Consider the following 17,198-nt stretch of genomic DNA (forward strand, 5'->3'; position numbering starts at 1 on the left):
GACAAGGTGCGCATTAAACAATCCCGTTTTTGGGAATCTCAGCTTGCCAAGAGGAAACCCCTGCGTGTGCAAGTTGGTGATCTGGTGGTAGTGAAAAATCCAAGATTTGTAGCTAAGGGTTTGTCCAAATTTATGAAGCCATGTGTTGTGACCAAAGTAGGTCATGGTTACGTTAAACTGCAAGATGGTACCAGATGGAGTTTGAGGCGGGTGGTCCTTGTTAAAGGAAAGGTGGCGGATACTAAAGACCACTGTTGTGAGGGAGGTGGTGCTACAGTTGGAGGTGGTCCCGAGTGCGCGTCTGAGTGTGTGGTTCCCCTACAGAGTGATAAGGGTTCCAGTAGTGCTGTGGCAGTTCCTGGGCAGGCTACTCGGGTGGTGCATGGAGGTATGGAGGTGCCTGCCTCGGGGAATGATGGTGTTCGCCATTAGATGGAGCACCTTGTGCAAAGGGGGTGGATGAGTCTTCTGAGTCTGATTCTGGTAAATGTGGTCTTGACCCTACTGGGGTGGAAACAAGGGTTGCAGAGGAGTCTTCAGTGCTTGTGTCAGATAATTCGGTCTTGGTTCCACATGGAAGGGAACTATGTGAGGACTCTGCTTTAGCAGAAGCCTCCAACAAGGTGAATAATCGCCCGACCAGAATGAAGAAGATTCCAGCAAAGTACAAGGATTATGTTTTAGAATTTGCAGATGATTAATTCTTGGACTGTACATAATTAGCAATATATATATATATATGTCTTTTTCTGCATATTACTTTGTTTCTTCCCTATTTCCCAATTTCCCTATTTGATGTCACATTGAATGTATTTTCATTTGTTTTGAGGTTTACAGGGGGAGATGTGTAGTAGTTGCTCGCGCTTCCGCGAGCCTTTGTCAAAGGTTCCAGGCGTGTGGAATGTTCATGAGTTCCACGCTCGGGGCGGCGGTTGGTTTTGAAAGGAAGGAGCTGGGAGGGGATGGATGTTTACGGTGTTCGGGTTGAAGAATAAAGCTGACTTCCACATACCTGTTTCTTACGTTATTACACGACGCGCTCGACTCCATGTCGAGAGCAGCTCTATGGAAAATCTTGGTAAAGAGGGGAATTCAGCCTGCCCTCTTACATATAATCATACAGTTATACTCTGGTAACACTGCCTCTGTTCGATGAGGAATGGGTGGGGAACTAACCAATCCCTTTGAAGTATCAAGAGGGTTTAGGCAGGTTTGGATGCTTGCCCCTCTCCTTTTCTTATTGTACATTGAGGAGGTGGTAAGGCATGTGAGAAGGAAATGTCTGGATCCCCCCAAACTGGGTTTGGAGATCTGTCCACTGCTGCTTTTCGCCAACGATGCAGTCATATTAGCCACATCACCAAAAGTCCTTAGGACCACTCTGGAGTCTTGTGTGGGAAAATGCTCTGAGCTGGTAAAAAGTAAGGGTTTGGTCTTTCGCCCGAAGTTCAGTAAATTCAACAAAATAGGGTTGCCCATTAAGAATACCCCCCTCGAGCAAGTACAGGAATAGGACTAACTAGGCATTAGGTTTATTGACCAGGGGAATCGGCCCCTTCAAGTGGGTGAATCATGTCTACAGTTAGGCAGTTCGAAAAATATGAGGGGATAGTGAGATTTAGTTTTCACATGGTCAAGGCCCGATCTCACATGCAATTACAACGTCTTCAACTCAGGCCAAATCTGCAGATATGTATGAGGCTGACATTTTGGGTGGAGCAGACTGTAACAACCTGGGCCTTGCAGAGAGAATGCCATTTTAAAGAAACTCTTGGAGTTCCCAAAATCCTCAGCGCATCCCACATTAGATATAGAATTGGGACTGAGACCCATACAGAGAGAGGACATTTTCAGACTGTCATTTTTTTTGCAGAGGCTTTGGTCAAACCTGATGTTGAAAAGATATGAAGAAACTGTACTCGATATCTTATAGAGGCTGAAGGAGGGAGATCCCTGCCATGTGTCCAACAGTCAAAAACTTACTGGGGCAACTGGGCTTGTTGGACCTATGTCAGAATCCACAGGGAACAACCCAGGCAGGCCGAACAAAAGCTAAGCATATCGCTTGGTCGCTTATGGAGGCTGAATTAGGGAACAAGTGCAGGCATCTTTCAAGGGGTCCCATCTATCTGGCTAGCAAAACATGCCTGGGGTTTGAAACTTATCTGAACATGGCCAGGCCTCAATGTTCCCATAACCATTATATTAGGTTTTGAGTGTCTAACTTGAACCTGGCATGTACTACAAAGAAGTGGGAGCCAAATGGGAATGGTCTCTGTCCAGTGTGCCTGCTAGCGGAGGAGTCGCTGACCCATTTCCTCTTTTTATGTGACGGTTATCATGCTGCCAGACATAGGCTCTTGATACCACTATTGAATAGTAATAGCATTCATAGTGTTGATGTAGCAGTCCACTTTTTCAAGAAATATAATGAAATTAAAGTGGTATACTGTGTGGCCACCTGTCAAACTCAAGCCTGGCGGGTGAGGGCCAAAATGCTAAATGAGGGTAGCGTGGGGCCATGATTACTTGATTGGCTAAACATGAATGAACAAGGTGGTGCATTTTTTGTTTTACTTGCCACTGGTGGTACTTTTAATATGTGTTGAATGAATTTTAGCCATTACATGTTAACGTATTAATGAATTAACCTAAAGATTGTTGTATTTTTGTGTCATTTTATATGGTAACTCTGCGTTTTGCATATGTAACTGTGGCTAGATCCCATTGTGTCGAATAGAAGTCTTTTGAACCAAACCGAAAAATATGTCCACTTTTACAAATTAAATTGAAATATTTTGTTAAGAGAAGCTAGAAATTATTATAAATAATATAAACTGAATTAAATATGTTGAGAAGGGCTATATTTGATAAATTGCCATCACTATTAAGAATTATAAAAATCATTATGTTTTCCTCTTTACATGTAACTTTTAAAATGGGAGGATTTGTTGGACTCAAGTTAAACCTGAAATGTGATTATCCACCGCTCAGCAATTAAGACAATGCATGTAGAACTCTGCCTTCTGTAAAATAGATACCAAAAGTAATCAGTGAATAAGCCATGAACAGGATGCATAGGCACTGCTTTGGGTATGTAGAACAAATAGCCTTGTAATTAAACACCAAGACAATAGAGCCATATTGGAATTGGAATACTGGAATTAGCTCATATCATTGGAACTACTTATTTTCCAAGGAAAGCAAGGTCAGAGATTGGTATGCAAGGTCAACATATAGTGGGCACTTCAAAGGAACAGGTGTAGACCTACAATTCTGAGCCATGACCTAGAAAAAAGCCATATGGCATCATCCATAAGTGGTTGTTTTCATGAAAAGCATCCTATTAAATGAAAACTTTGTTCCCAGGATATCTGTTCACACATTTTTTTATTAAATCAAAGTATCCAACAAGTACAGTGTTGAAAATGAAGTGAATTTAAAATGACAAGATAATTAAATGCATTATTGGTGCTAACTATATTTGAATTCAGCAATACAGACAAATCATATGAATATATACAGGATATATTAATATGTATGCAGTATAAATAAATTCACATTTTAATAAGTATTATGCCTGCAGCTACCTAAATCTGTAGGGTCTCTCTGAATTCAGAATTGTGCAACAATTCTGAATGTATAGGCCTCAGCAATTGCACAGATCCATACAGGATAATATTTCAGTCCGATATGATCAACATTTCTTAGGGGAGGTATAACTCACAGCTAAATACATCCGGTTATGATGTGGCAAAATACAGTGGGATAATAAATAGGCCAGAGCAACATGAAAAGTGGCAGTGAGTGACATGGCCAACTGCTGGTAACAACCTCTTTCCAGCATGATGTCATGCAGATGGCCCATGCCCACCTCATGACGGGACACCATTGAGTCACTAAATTGAGGACCAAATTCTCTCCAGATTCTATTGATTGGGAGTTTGTTGTAATGTAACAAAATAGATAAAATCCTGCTCTACAGGCCTGAAGATCTAACAACATCGAGTGCCAAAGTTGCCCTTATAGCCTTTACCTGTCATCAAAGTTCAATTTTTCCATAGTACAATGGAGATAGTGTGTCCTAAGAAGCCTCCAAACTGCAAAACATGTATACGCTTATTATAGTACATTATGCCACCTCATATACCCTGAAACATTCCCCAGATAGCTAACACCACTCATTGTGTTTTCTGATTTGGCTAATGTAAAGGTGCGGTGCCCCCAGTAATCGAATAAAAAATCCAAAAGTAGTCAAAAAAGAAAGTTTAAAAGCAGCACAGAAAGAAACAGACAGCTCTGTGAAACTGTACTGACATTTTATTTTCTTCAAATTGCCACTTCCCGGCAACACGTTTTAAAGTGGAATTATTTTCCATAATTGGTTATGTTAGACGAATTTGTACATGCACATACAACCGAGGGCACCTTGGCGCGAGGACCAGCACAACAACTACAAACAAAAAAAGAAGTAAATCAGCAAAAATGGTTTGTAATAAGTAGACGACGGAACGTCAAATGATTCTCAGTAAATTTGAGTTTGAGAGGAAGACTGTTCCACAGCTTGCCAGCTGTGACGGAGAAGGCCCTGCCGCCCACCCTCTGGAGGTGAAAACCTGGAGTAAACAACAGGGCAAATTGTGGCCTCTTTAGGCCAAAGAAAAAATTGTTGTCATCCCTAACCGTAGGGGTATAGTGGTACACAAAAGACGGTTAAGCGGGAAAAAAAGGTTTGAATGGGCAGGATAGAGTTGCCCTCAATAAGTAGTGGAGTTTGGGAAGTCCAAGATGGACGCTAGATCGGGAGATGTTCTGCCAAGTGGCAACCACCCATCAGGTTGTAAGTTGCTTAGAGAGGGAAAGAATCTCTCATAGTGATAAGTCATGCGCCTCATAGCTGACATGAATGGTGTAAGGACATTGGGATTTACATGTGCTTCCTTTATTAACCCAAATGTCTCAAAATCCTTTTCATGCGGGTGGTTGTCTAAGTTAAAACATTTACTAAAAAAAGGGGTGATATGAACAAATCACACAAATATTTTGTTTAGAAAAAACAAAGTCACTTTTTACGCACTGGAGGTTGTAGAAACACATTTGATGCTGGGTTGAGGTCTTTAGTGTCTTGGTATCCCCTCCTTGTCTTGGAGATATCATAAAGAGTTGCGGAGGGGCCACAACAGGTCAGGTCGACCGGTTTCCATGGTTATGGGCAATTGACAACCATCTTCTTCAGGACATAGGATTTCTTAGTATAGTAACACAATCACTTGCTGTACTCGTAGGTAGGGCAGCATACACAGCCTGAGGAGGCTACACAGAATCCTGGTTTAGTCAAACAAGCATGATAAGGTAGATGTTGATGCCGCAGTGCTGCTTCGGGTATGCATGCTGTATCGATAGAGGCTGTGCTGCAAAGCGTCGGATTCTGAGCGCGGAAAAACTCGGAACCAGGACCAAACGGTCACTGCCCGAACGGAGAGTCCGACTAGGAGCATAGGGCTGGAACTTGTCCCGAAGAAACACCTCTCACACCTTGGATTTGTGTGCATTCATTTGAGATCTCTCGCAGATTTTGGCTTTCTTGACATTCAATTCTGTACAAATTAGTTTTTCTCCCCTCGCCCCTCTCATTCAGGCTTTTCATAGAGACACAATTATGATTTGCTCCAGCCAGGGGACTCTTATACATACATAGAGCTTGCCCTCTTGTGGGTCGGTTGTCTGGGTATTTTTCTTCCAGAGAAGCTGTTGCAAATATGTTAAGAAATGTAGAACCTCTGCCAGATAGTGGTTTCCTTATGAGCCCATGGATCAACGTGAAGCTCACTGGCCTCCTGCTCATCTTCCACTCTCTTGCCTCTCATTGCCCATCTTTTGTTGTCTTTCAGGAATGTTTGTAATGTTCTCAGCTTTTGAGATTGACTGGGATGGCCATGCGTTTTGTGGGGACTTAGAGTCTCAGAGAACTTTGTTTCCTCTAACAGATTTTCAAATCATTTTACTTGTGTTTCATTGTGGGGTGCAATTAGGTGATTTTGCTTACCTGTTCATCCTGCATCCATAGATGTGGCTCGTAACATCAATGGAAAGCATCTCTTTGCATCTCACGGCTTCTTCGCCTAACCGTGAGGTGTGCAGTTGCTCAGATTCTTTACCTGGTAAGTTTGGGGAATTTGTTTTCCCCCTGCTGCATGGGTTTTGCGCATTCACTTGTAAACACTATGTTGTTCTGACAGGGCCTGGGTTTTGGGGCACCCTGTGGAGTTTGTTTCTAGCAAACAGTTCACAGAGACTTTAACTTGTTTAGTCCAAAGTTTAGATACTCCTCATTCTCACTCAAATATAATCAGAGAACTTTACAACAGGGGCTTTCTGGATTTACTGATGGTGTGTTTCTGAATTACTTTGTGGATGGGGTCTGAAATACCAATAGGGTAATGATATTATGACTTGTCGGAGGGAAGGAGATGGCGGGGGTGAGCCTGCAGGATCCTACTCCTTCCACCCTCTGAATGACACATTGGACAGCAGCCAGATAAAATCAGCCGCTAGCGGCTTGCCCAGGCCCGCCCCACATTCTAGGTTGGGAAGTTCACTCGACTTGCCACAGTTTATCAACTATATTCCATTGCTTAGGTGTTTTGCTCTTCTTATTTTACAACCTAGACTGGTGAACAGACACAGGGACGTGCCAGAAGGTTTTACTCTTGTGTTTGATGTTTGAAAACTGGTCCACGGTCCCCAAATCCATCTCTGGATAAAGTGGGATGTTTGGGAACCCAAAGGGAACCACAAATAGTTCTGGACAAGTATATCTTAAGGTAGATATCTCAAACGCTTGTGCATCACATTTCCTAGCTTTGTGCAGGACCATTCAAAGGCTACGATTGGATGGGAGTGGTAGAGGTTATACTCTATAATACTCTGCTGAAGAGTGTTGGCACATTTCTTGAATGTGCATGTTCCTCAGATAATCTAATGTCCATTGGTTGTACACTTTGGGGTAATGAGCACGCACAATGTGCACATCTTGAGCCGCTTGATAGGTAACCTGAGGCTAGGGGAAAAAAACACAAGGTCCTTGGAGGCAGGTAAGGATATAGTTAGCACTTGTCTCTACTAGCTCTTTAGGTATAGAGCAGCACAGCTGGAATGATATGAAGACAATGTTGTAGTCTTTGCAAAACTAAATGTACACACAATCTTCCATCCCGATTTGCCAAATATGATATTTTCTTAGAAGTTAACTAAGTTAACTACAGCAGATTTATAAATAGTAGGTAAGTCCTGACAGGATCAGTGTGCTTTGGTTTTCAACGTTATGAAAAAGGTTCATATATGTGGGTGAGGGTTAAGATGGCTACATTCCTAAATATACACAATTTTAATGGTTTCTCCCTAATACAAAGACAGCTGCTAACCTACATTCCACTTGCTAAATTCAATCTTACCCATTCTGTAACGTCTATCGTAAGCCCAAGCCCAACCCAGCCACCCACCACCAGAAACACGCAACACTAAGTATTTCCAATGAATGAGTCATCCTCTTCTGAACAGGGGCTAGCCCCCTAATCCCCCACCCCCTCAAGCATCCCTAAGGCCTTCAGGTTCCACACATGGGAAAGTGGGGACATAGAGAAAGAAGAACCCCCACCTGAGCCACTAAGTACCCTTTGTGGCCAAACAAAAGTTACAATAATGCCCTTAGCCAGGTCTTCCATGGCAATCAAGATTCGAGGCCACTTAGAAAACGTTCATTTTTCTGGGATTTAAATCTAAATCTTTCGTGACCTGTAACATAACTTGTCCAAAAGAAACCTCCCACGACAGAAATGGCACGGTGAAGACACTATAGAAGGAAGGGCAGCTACTTGCGTTTAAAAAATCATGGCATAACAAATATGTCTAACATGATTGCCTGCCTTTTTTCCTGTAATATCTTTGGGAAGGAAATGCCAGCAGCTGGAAATGATATGAGCAGTTTTGACTCTTCACCTCGCGGACATCCATCAGCTGTGTCAGCCAAGTGACACCATTCCCTTTGAGCAGCCCGGTTGCCTTCATTAAGCCGCCTTGCATGCAATTTCAGGAACAGATCACCCAAACATTTATCAAGTGCCAGCCCTACATGGTGTGGCCAGGCGGACAAAAATCAATCACTGCAATTATTTAAACGAAAGCATCAAATGGCGAACAGAAACCGTGCTCATGGTGGCAAATGTTTCCCCTCATTTTAACAAGATCATTTTCTAGAGAGGGGCTCAGAGTGACATGACATAAAGTCTATATCGTGTTTCATTACCTGTGTCCGCAGCTGCTGGATTTCGGCTTCAAGCTCTTTGATTTTCTCCTCTCGTTTCTGAAGCTCGGCCTGCGCCTCCTGTCGCGCCGTGAACTCTTCATCAAACTGCAATGATCACCAGCATCAATACATTCATCCATCCATCTGTGCTGCACTTAAACAGTTTCAGCGAGGTTTTAAACAATAGTGCGAGTAAAGTGGTAGGACATCATTGCACTGCATGACTGCTTTCTAAAATGGCATTGGGCAAGGTCTTTCTGGTCACTAAACATGAAGAGCAGTAAACATCTGCAGTCACAGCTCGAATAACTAAGATCAGCCCAATCGAATTGTAAGCCATTTCCTTCCTCGATTGTGACCCTAAGAATCCCTATCTGGCATCAATCATCATTGAATTATTTCGAAGTTTAAGCACATTAAAGACTGCTCATTCAGACTCATGGTTCTCATTGTTGCAGAAAATGAGTAGCCTGTCGACAGTAGCTACACATGAAATTAAACATATGCTTCATGTTTAGCAAAGAGGCACATGCTGGTATTAAGAACCCAAGATTCCCCTTTCCATTTGAAAGCAAACTTGGTTTCATTTGTTTATATCGTGTGTCATTCACAGTTACCACACCGTTTAACTAAACGCCTCAGCTCTCTCTATAGTGGGTTGGTGTCTATTTGGGAAAATGAAGTTGTATGCTTAGGGACCTCCTTGTCAATTTCGCTCACTTCCCATTCGTTATACACTTGCACTTTTATGTATATTGTCTGATTTCATTTTCCAGTTGCTTTCAGCAATATGTCACCAAATTCTACTGATGGGTGGTTGCTTGTTAAAAAATAAACACCTCGACACTCTTTCATTCTCTTAATATAAGAAAGAGAACTCTGCTAGTGGTAAATAGGACAATGATTTACAATTGAATGTGATTGCTTAAAGTGTAGACCTAGATCGAGAGCAATGCAGAGTTGCACAGGGGGCGGATGGCCAGTGCTCGGAATGGAATATTTTAAAAGTAGCCCAGTACTGCGAGTTACAGTCCGTGCTTCCGTCTGTGCACCCATTGGGATTAGTCCTTGGTCAAGAAATGTTTTGAGATATTTGTGAAATTGGAGAATTGTGGGGGGGATTCATAGTCTGTACCGGAATCAAGTTCCAGAGGGTGGGCGCGAAACAAGAAAACTATGGTTTGCGGGTCCTCTCTTTGCGGACGTATTGCGATTCCACCCGGTTGGTTGGTTGGCTGCACAAGGAGCATGTGCCACCAAGTGAGCGGAGCTAGGTAGACTGCTGCAATACTTGAGACTGCTTTGCAGATGATGCATGGGGTCTTGACAGTAGCCTGGCCTAGAGAGGAAGCCAATGCAGTTCACGTAGGACTGGGGTGATATTATTCAAGTTTCTGTGGATCTGTAATAAAGTGTGCAGCAATGTGGTGGACTGCTCTTAGGGGAACCAAGTGAGCCACTGGGGGAAATAGTGGCAACATTAGTTTAAACGTTTTCAATGCAATTAGAATATGTATTTGTAACATGTTCACACACTTTCTTTTGCCTTTTTACTTAGTGTTGCTTGAAATGTGTCACTTGTTATACATTTTTAATATTTTATTTTTTCTATAGTTAATGTATCTAAACATTGAAAAATATATACTTAAAGATATGTTCAATTTTTCTACATAATTTGTCTTTTTTAAAATCCTTTTTTCTTGCCTTTTTATTACCTCCATTTCCCTAAAATTCGATAAGATTTAAGGAGTTCATGAAGAGGTGGGATGATTGAGGGCACTATGATTAGCCCACAAATCTCCCCGAACTTAGAGAAACTTTCCAAAATAAAACAGACTTCTGCAGGACACTCATCCTTAGTCACCTGCTGCACATTTCTCATGTGCTCTCCCCAGGTCTTGCCGTGGATTATAGCATCTTCCAGACTCAAGGACAGTCCTGATGCAATCCATACATCTATTTAAATTGTTGGATTCCCCTTCCAATCCAACAAATATCAATCTAAATTGGAAAAGGCTTTACAGTGTTTGGGAGGCTTTTGCAAATCCAGCAGGCGTTGTTAACATCCTTTGTTTAGGTCTATGGTTTAGCAAAATAAAACTAATAAAAATAATAATGAAGGCACCTGTTCCTTCATTGATCTTGTCAGCCAGTCCACATCATCGTATAGGCATCAACGTGGGAATCTGCAAAAGCATCAGCACCTATCAGACATTCCCACAAAGGTAATTGGAGAGGCTTATTGACTTTGTGATGGTTAAATGACTTGAAGGTCCAACATATTCTTGACTTCCTCCTTAACACCTTACCATGTACCTTGGTTAGGTTGTAGACTCAAATCCATGCTGACTTTGCCAGGTGGGCTAACAAGTAAATGAAAAATCATTCACTTGCCCTATCCTTTCAAAGAAGTCATCTCTGTAATGATCATGGAAAACCCAATTGTAATATTACAGATAGTGTTGCAGGTCCACCAGCATTATTGTGTAGAGCACAGAATAGATCGGTCCCTCTGGATCATCAACACTTGTGACAACCACTTTTGGCAGGTTGTCCAAGACCTTCCATTGTTTTAGCCATTCGAGAATCTGGGATTTCTATAGTTTGTTTTGTGGACTCTATAATTTCAATAACTTATAATGTTTGTGACCAGTGTCTGCCACTGCGTCTGCTAGACACATGTTTTCAAACATTGGTAGTAGATCTAGTACCTTTTCTCCTGACCTGAATCACTGTAATCTGGTTTGAGACCAGTACCATTGTCAACCGCATTCTTTCGACAAACTGAGCACAGTCCACAGCAGGGTGACCTTGGTTTTCCCAACTCTGCTTCAAAATATCCACAACATTGCAAGGTTGCCTCTACAGATCTAGCATCAAGTGCTCTCTGTTAAGTCCTCTAAACACTCTTTGGGGCAGGATTTCCTTCTCCAGGCTTCGTTCTCCCTTTGGATCTTGCCCACCTCTTTGGCAGAAAAGAAGTCACATGCAGTGGGATTTAATATGCTCCATGTATCTTATGAGTATTTAATGGCTGTCATTGAGACTGCCAGGATATGGCATTGTTCCTCCTGAACTCTCCTACCAGGCTCTCCCCACTTGTTTGCAAAGGGCTTCCTGCCAGGTCAGGGATGGGAAATGATGTTGCTGACTGGATCCTAGGTAAATGGACAGGTCTTCCCTGTGAGCAATTTTTGCATTAGTTTGACTTTCTGTCTTGGTGATTTAAGTTAGTGCAGATACATCTTTGTGGGAGGGCAAAAGGGGCACTTGCCCTGGCCGCCACCATGAATGGTGGCCCTATGAGGCTGCTTAATCTAAAGACGGTAGTCAGAGGCATCTTTATGGGAGGGCAAAAGGGGCATTTGCCCCGAGCCCCCACCTTAGAGGTGGGCCCCACAGAGCTGCCTGAGCTAAAGAAGTTCGATTCCATTGTTCATTAACATAAATAGCACATTAGGATATTTTATGGCATGCTGCTGAGAGTCTAAACCTAATGCCAACCTGATGACAAATACATTCTCCTCTGATCAATTCATCCTGTAATGGTTTGTGTTCACTGTGGTATACATAGTTTGGGCATTCACTACGGCTCATTTTGCTTGCTGTGAGGCAGCATATCAAACTTTGGGTTGTGATCGGTTCAGTGGAGGGGGCCCCAAAGAGGTCTGTGCCCCGGGCCCCAAAATTGCTTGAGATGGCCCTGACAGCAGTTCCGATTGCTCACCAGGCTTAATAGCACGCATCAGGATATTTAATGTCATGCTATTGTGGCTCGAACCCTATTGCCTTTCTGTTGTTGACAAGCACATTCTGCTTTGATTAATGTTTCCTGTAATGCTTTCAGTGTTCATTGTGTTATACATAGTTTGTGCATTCACTATGGCACAGCTCTTGAAGCATTCTTACCTTGGGGCAGGAGGGATGGCAGTGATCAGTCAATAAAGGACACAACTGTTGGGTAGAGTAGAAGTTGGGGCACAATGTGCGTGAGGGAATAATGGCGGGTACATTTGATGTAATACTTATTCTAGACCTGATCATATCAACGATGGACATTGTGCCCAAAAAAGGAAAAGGAGACTTCAGAATGATAAACACCTATCCGGCCAGAATAGGTGTCAATAAATGACTCTACTGATCCAGCATTTTGCCCCATAACCTTATTTAATGTGGACAATGTGATTGTGTTTATTAGAGCGGATGAGACTAGGGCAAATGTGTCAATTGTGGCATTTAGTTTGCTTCCAGTAAGCTCAGGTGAATACCAGCTCCTGAGATGCAGTTCAAGGGAAACATTTGTGTTGCCAAATTGCTGATGGGATTCTGTGTGGCGTGCACCCTCGGAGTGCTTCAACATGTTGGTGGAATGGGTTTTCACAATGAGTATGGGAGCACATCAGCAAACGCACTATTTAGAGGATTTCATGAAGGTGGGCAGGAGTGAATAGAAATGTGCTAAGCTGCTGGCAGAGTTTGTTCAGCAGGCAGAGGACTGTGTTATTGCCCTGGCTCCCAACAACAAAGAAGGGGCGGCATATGTATTGACTTTCTTGGGCATCAAACTAGATATGGTTCAAATAGAATCAAGGTAGTCCAAGGACAAAGTACAGAAGCTGGGAGGAATTACATTGGAAGAATGCGTAACAGACAAATGTCATGTAAGGAAAATACAGCCGCTAGTGGTGGTGTCGGGACAGAAACAGAAAGAAGGGATGATGTAGGACATTTTATACTTTGTCTAATGAAAAACGTGCTGTCACCAGTGACAATTTCAACTAAGTTAGTTGCCATAGATTTCTATGGAAAATCGCTCTGGGGATACAAACCCACTGCTGGCAAAATGGATGGAGGATGTTGGAAGGAAGAACCAAAGAAAGGGGGGCGAGTACAGATCACTGAAAGCCCTTCTTAGTGTGCATGCCACAAAGGTTCTTCTCAGCAGTGGAAGAAGTGTGTTACTCACATTGAGAGAGCAGATTGTTCATGGGCAGGCTTTCAGTCTTTTTCTTAGGTCCTTTAGGGTTTTGGAATTAATTTGGAGGAAGGATTTGGGCGGCATAAGCGTTGAAGATACAGGTTGAACACAAGATATGATTGGTCTGTGTATCAAGTAGAGTAAAAAAAAAACAAAGGTGCAGAAGGATGTCAGTAGAGCAGAGCGAGTCTGGGATTAAAGGAATTTGACCGACAGAAGTGATGAAAGGTTTGGTATGAGAAGAACAGAGAAGGGGAGGTTAATCTTTGTGGATAGCAACATTGTAAAAAGGGGGTAAGTGCTGGCAAACCTGGGGGAAAGGGTGAAAGGTCAGGTTTTGATATGGTACAGTTATTTAGCCACAGTTTTCATTTTGGGGCCGCTTTACAGGGGCCAATCCAGATATAGGAGATCGAACATATAAGGCTTTAGGCAGACAGATGTCTTTCAGATTCAGAGGGTATGTTAGGAAGTAGCATACCATGGATGCAGGGCTTACTGTGTGTTGTTCCACCCTTCTAGTGCCAAAGGTCCAGAAATAAATTAGGATTGCATGACACTATTGCAAAATGGGTCAGATGGTAGGCGAAAACAAGTTAACTGGATGATCTTCAAACAGTCCTTTAAGATGGGTAGCAGTACCCTCGAGATAGATGGGGATGCAGATTCATACTCATGCATCAAATAATCAAGATAACTCAATAGTTTGGCAAAGCGAGTCCCTTTAATGACAAGTTCATAAAACGGGGAGTACAACAAACATCAATAATTGCTCGATCTTCTCGCTCTCTTTACTTTCAGAAAAAAACACAATTCTTATAGCAAAAACTTGTCATTGCTGACGTGCAACCTGCGCACGTACTAAAGCTATTCTACGTGGCAACCTTAAAAACCTAACATGCAACGTGATTGGTTATAGGAAGGTAATTTAATATAGGTACTATATCTGTATATGTTAACAGGGAGAGGGGATTGGATAATCACTGTCAGGTGGGGCAACTAAGCCCTGCCTTCAAAATGGCCACTATGAACATCACTAAAAGTACGACTGGCTCTACTCACTATAGAACCCTAGATTACATGGTCCACTATGATTGGGTTGGCATCAACCCCACTCATACTTTTCCACCTAAGTCTAGCAGCATGCAGAAAGAACATCCAGGTGCAGAGGCTCATCTGCACCCCAGCTTCCTACCAATTGTGCTACAATCAATTATCACCTCAGTAGTCATGTGTCAATTACTTCTTTGTAGTTTGGCCTTGAGTCTGCTTTGTGCTCTGAGAACTTTTAAGGAGTATGGGCATTGCGGGAATCCATGCGTAGGTGTGAATGTCTCACTCTTCCAGCCTGCCTTTGTCACGTGACTGGACACCGTGAAATCAGCTTTTCTCTGTGTCTTTTCGTATATTTGATTTAATTCTACCAGTTCTCTGACATCTATGGCTTATCTTGACCTTTCTGACCTTTCTGAACGGGATCCTCTGTTCTCTTCTCTCCTTAATTGTATCCAATGTCGGCTTATTCCAGCCAGCTAAGACCTTGGCTTCTTGGCATGGTCATCCTTAGCTGAGTTTTGCTCTGTCTCGATTTTCGATTTTTTTGCTGCGACACACTCCATTTGAGGCCTTTTATAACCTTTGTTCAATTATGCTCATATGCGTAGTGGACTTGCATTCATACATAAAGTGCTTCTTGAGGTAAATACTTGTAAATGGTTGGCGCTTGCCGCAATCTATTGACTATTAAGCATAGCTAGCTTCATGATTTCTTTGCCTCTTGCAGTTACTTTGCATCTGTACACGTTTAAGCTATCTAAATATCTTCATCATGTATGTGGCATTAGTTTCTTCATCTTGAGCCCAAGCTGTCACTTAGCCGTCGTATCTCCTTTATATTTCGTCTCTTGTCAGTATTCTTTGATCATTATCTCTTCTATATGTGCATCAGTCCGATTTCTTATGATGTCACCATTCATCTTCTTTCATCTGGGTCACCTGGCCTAAGCCCCGCCCACCTGGTGCCTTCCTGTCTGCCGCTCTTTTTCACCACTTAGCAAGCCACGCCCACCTGGTTCCTTCCTGAATGTCACTCTTTTTCCTACTTAAGGAGTCCTCCAGCCTCTTTTCCTTTGCAGATGGGGAGCAGGTGCAAGTGGATCTAGGTCACCTGGCCTAAACCCCGCCTACCTGGTGCCTTCCTGCCTGCTGCTCTTTTTCACCACTTAGCAAGCCCCGCCCACCTTGTGCCCTCCTGCTTGCCGCTCTTTTTCACCACTTAGCAAGCCCTGCCCACCTGGTGCCTTCCTGTTTGCCACTCTTTTTCCTACTTAAGGAGCCCCCCAGCCTCTTTTCCTTTGCAGATGGGGAGCAGGTGCAAGTGGATCTAGGTCACCTGGCTTAAGCCACACCAACCTGGTGCCTTCCTGCCTACTGCTTTTTTTCACCAGTTAGCAAGCCCCACCCACCCTTTTCCTATCTCCTCCCCTTACTTTCTTCTATGCACTTACTCTATCAGAATTGTCCCTGGACCTAATATGATAGCAAACTCGTCTGTTTCCTCCAACCTCCCATTACTGTTTTTTCCCTCCCCACCTCCCTTTAGCACTATCTGAAATGTTGTCATGCCTAGTATGATAGTTGCTTGTTTTGTTCCTCCCCTCCCTTTCTGCACCCCTCTCCCTCACCTTTTGTTTTCTCCGGCTCTACCAGAAATGTCGTCAGGCCTAGTACGGTAGTCGCCTGCCTGTTTCCATTTCCTTCCCACTCTCCCCCTACCTCCATTATCTATGTCTTAGCTCTTGCACTATCTGAAATGTCGTCAGGCCAAGTACGATAGTTAATTTCACATCCTTACTGTTCATGGCCTCTAAGAATGTCATTGTATTTTCCCTTGTTCCCTCCCTTGCCTTGAAGCGCTTTGAAACACATTGTGTGTAGGCGCTATATAAATAAACTATCATATCATATCATTATCTTCTTCGCTTCTTCAGGTATTTCATTTAAACAACCGTCATATTGTCTCGGATGTAGATATGGCTTTCTCAATGGATACCTTACTGTCCAGGTTTTCTTAGGTGTCGGTATACATAATAGGTGCTGTTACACTGATAGGTACTGGGAAGAGCCCATGTGCTGCTCTCTGCTGATTTAAATGTTCTTCATAGGTCACATACTTTGGTGTGAACTCAATAGGCAATGGGAGGGGGGGCAACTGGAGTGGGGGCGATATTTAACACTTACTCTTCACAAGGACATATGGAAAATAACAGGTTAGAGCCTACAACCATTCATCATTACTATGGTCCAGGCTGGAGGCTACGCTGGTGGAGTTTGCTGTCCGTGCTATTTGCTCTCGGGTACAAGAGACAGTCGGTGGACTTGATTGCCATTCTTTTGGGAGAAAACACCTTGGTGCAATGTGGTGGGCTGGGCTGGACAAAGTAGAGCTGATGAAGAAATAGTTGGGAATTATACGATGGTTAAGAACGGGCACTAGGATTGTGGGGACACAGTTGCATCCAAGAAGAATCTAGAGGGGTACAAAGAAGCCGTCAGCTTTTGGTTAAGCTAGGAAAAAATAAACAGGGTTGTGTTGGGGTTTTGCAGGGATGCTGGTATAGGTGTAATGGTTTACAAAATGAAACAATTTGAGAAACCAACACACTTTGGTCAGGGGGAAGTTAATTTGTCTTTTTCGGGACAGAAATATACCTGATGAACTTGATGGATGTGGTGGACAGATTTATGTAGGAGGAAGGGTGGCTGGTTGGGGAGGCAGCAGGCCACAATCTCTGCAGTGTCCTGCTGAGTATCAGAACAGAAAGTAGAGAGAAGACTAATGAAAAAAAGGTAACAAATTTGGAGTTTCAAAGGTTGCATAAGAGGATAGATGGGTTTGTGAAAAAACAAAGGGAA

At 43.0% G+C, this 17,198-nt stretch overlaps 1 protein-coding gene across 4 annotated transcripts in view; it reads right to left on the reverse strand.

The window, feature by feature from the left end:
• The window catches only part of DIAPH2 (diaphanous related formin 2), a 5,141,990-nt gene that overhangs the window by 3,327,674 nt on the left and 1,797,118 nt on the right, over nucleotides 1–17,198 (reverse strand). For all 4 annotated transcript variants that reach the window (XM_069612994.1, XM_069612992.1, XM_069612991.1 and 1 more), the window contains one exon: nucleotides 8,306–8,410. In XM_069612994.1, the coding sequence (XP_069469095.1) occupies nucleotides 8,306–8,410 (105 nt within the window). The remainder of the gene's footprint in view (nucleotides 1–8,305; nucleotides 8,411–17,198) is intronic.

The sequence above is a fragment of the Ambystoma mexicanum genome, chromosome 5p (assembly GCF_040938575.1).
Source record: "Ambystoma mexicanum isolate Mex_15411 chromosome 5p, UKY_AmexF1_1, whole genome shotgun sequence".
In the NCBI taxonomy this organism is placed as follows: Eukaryota; Metazoa; Chordata; class Amphibia; order Caudata; family Ambystomatidae; genus Ambystoma; species Ambystoma mexicanum.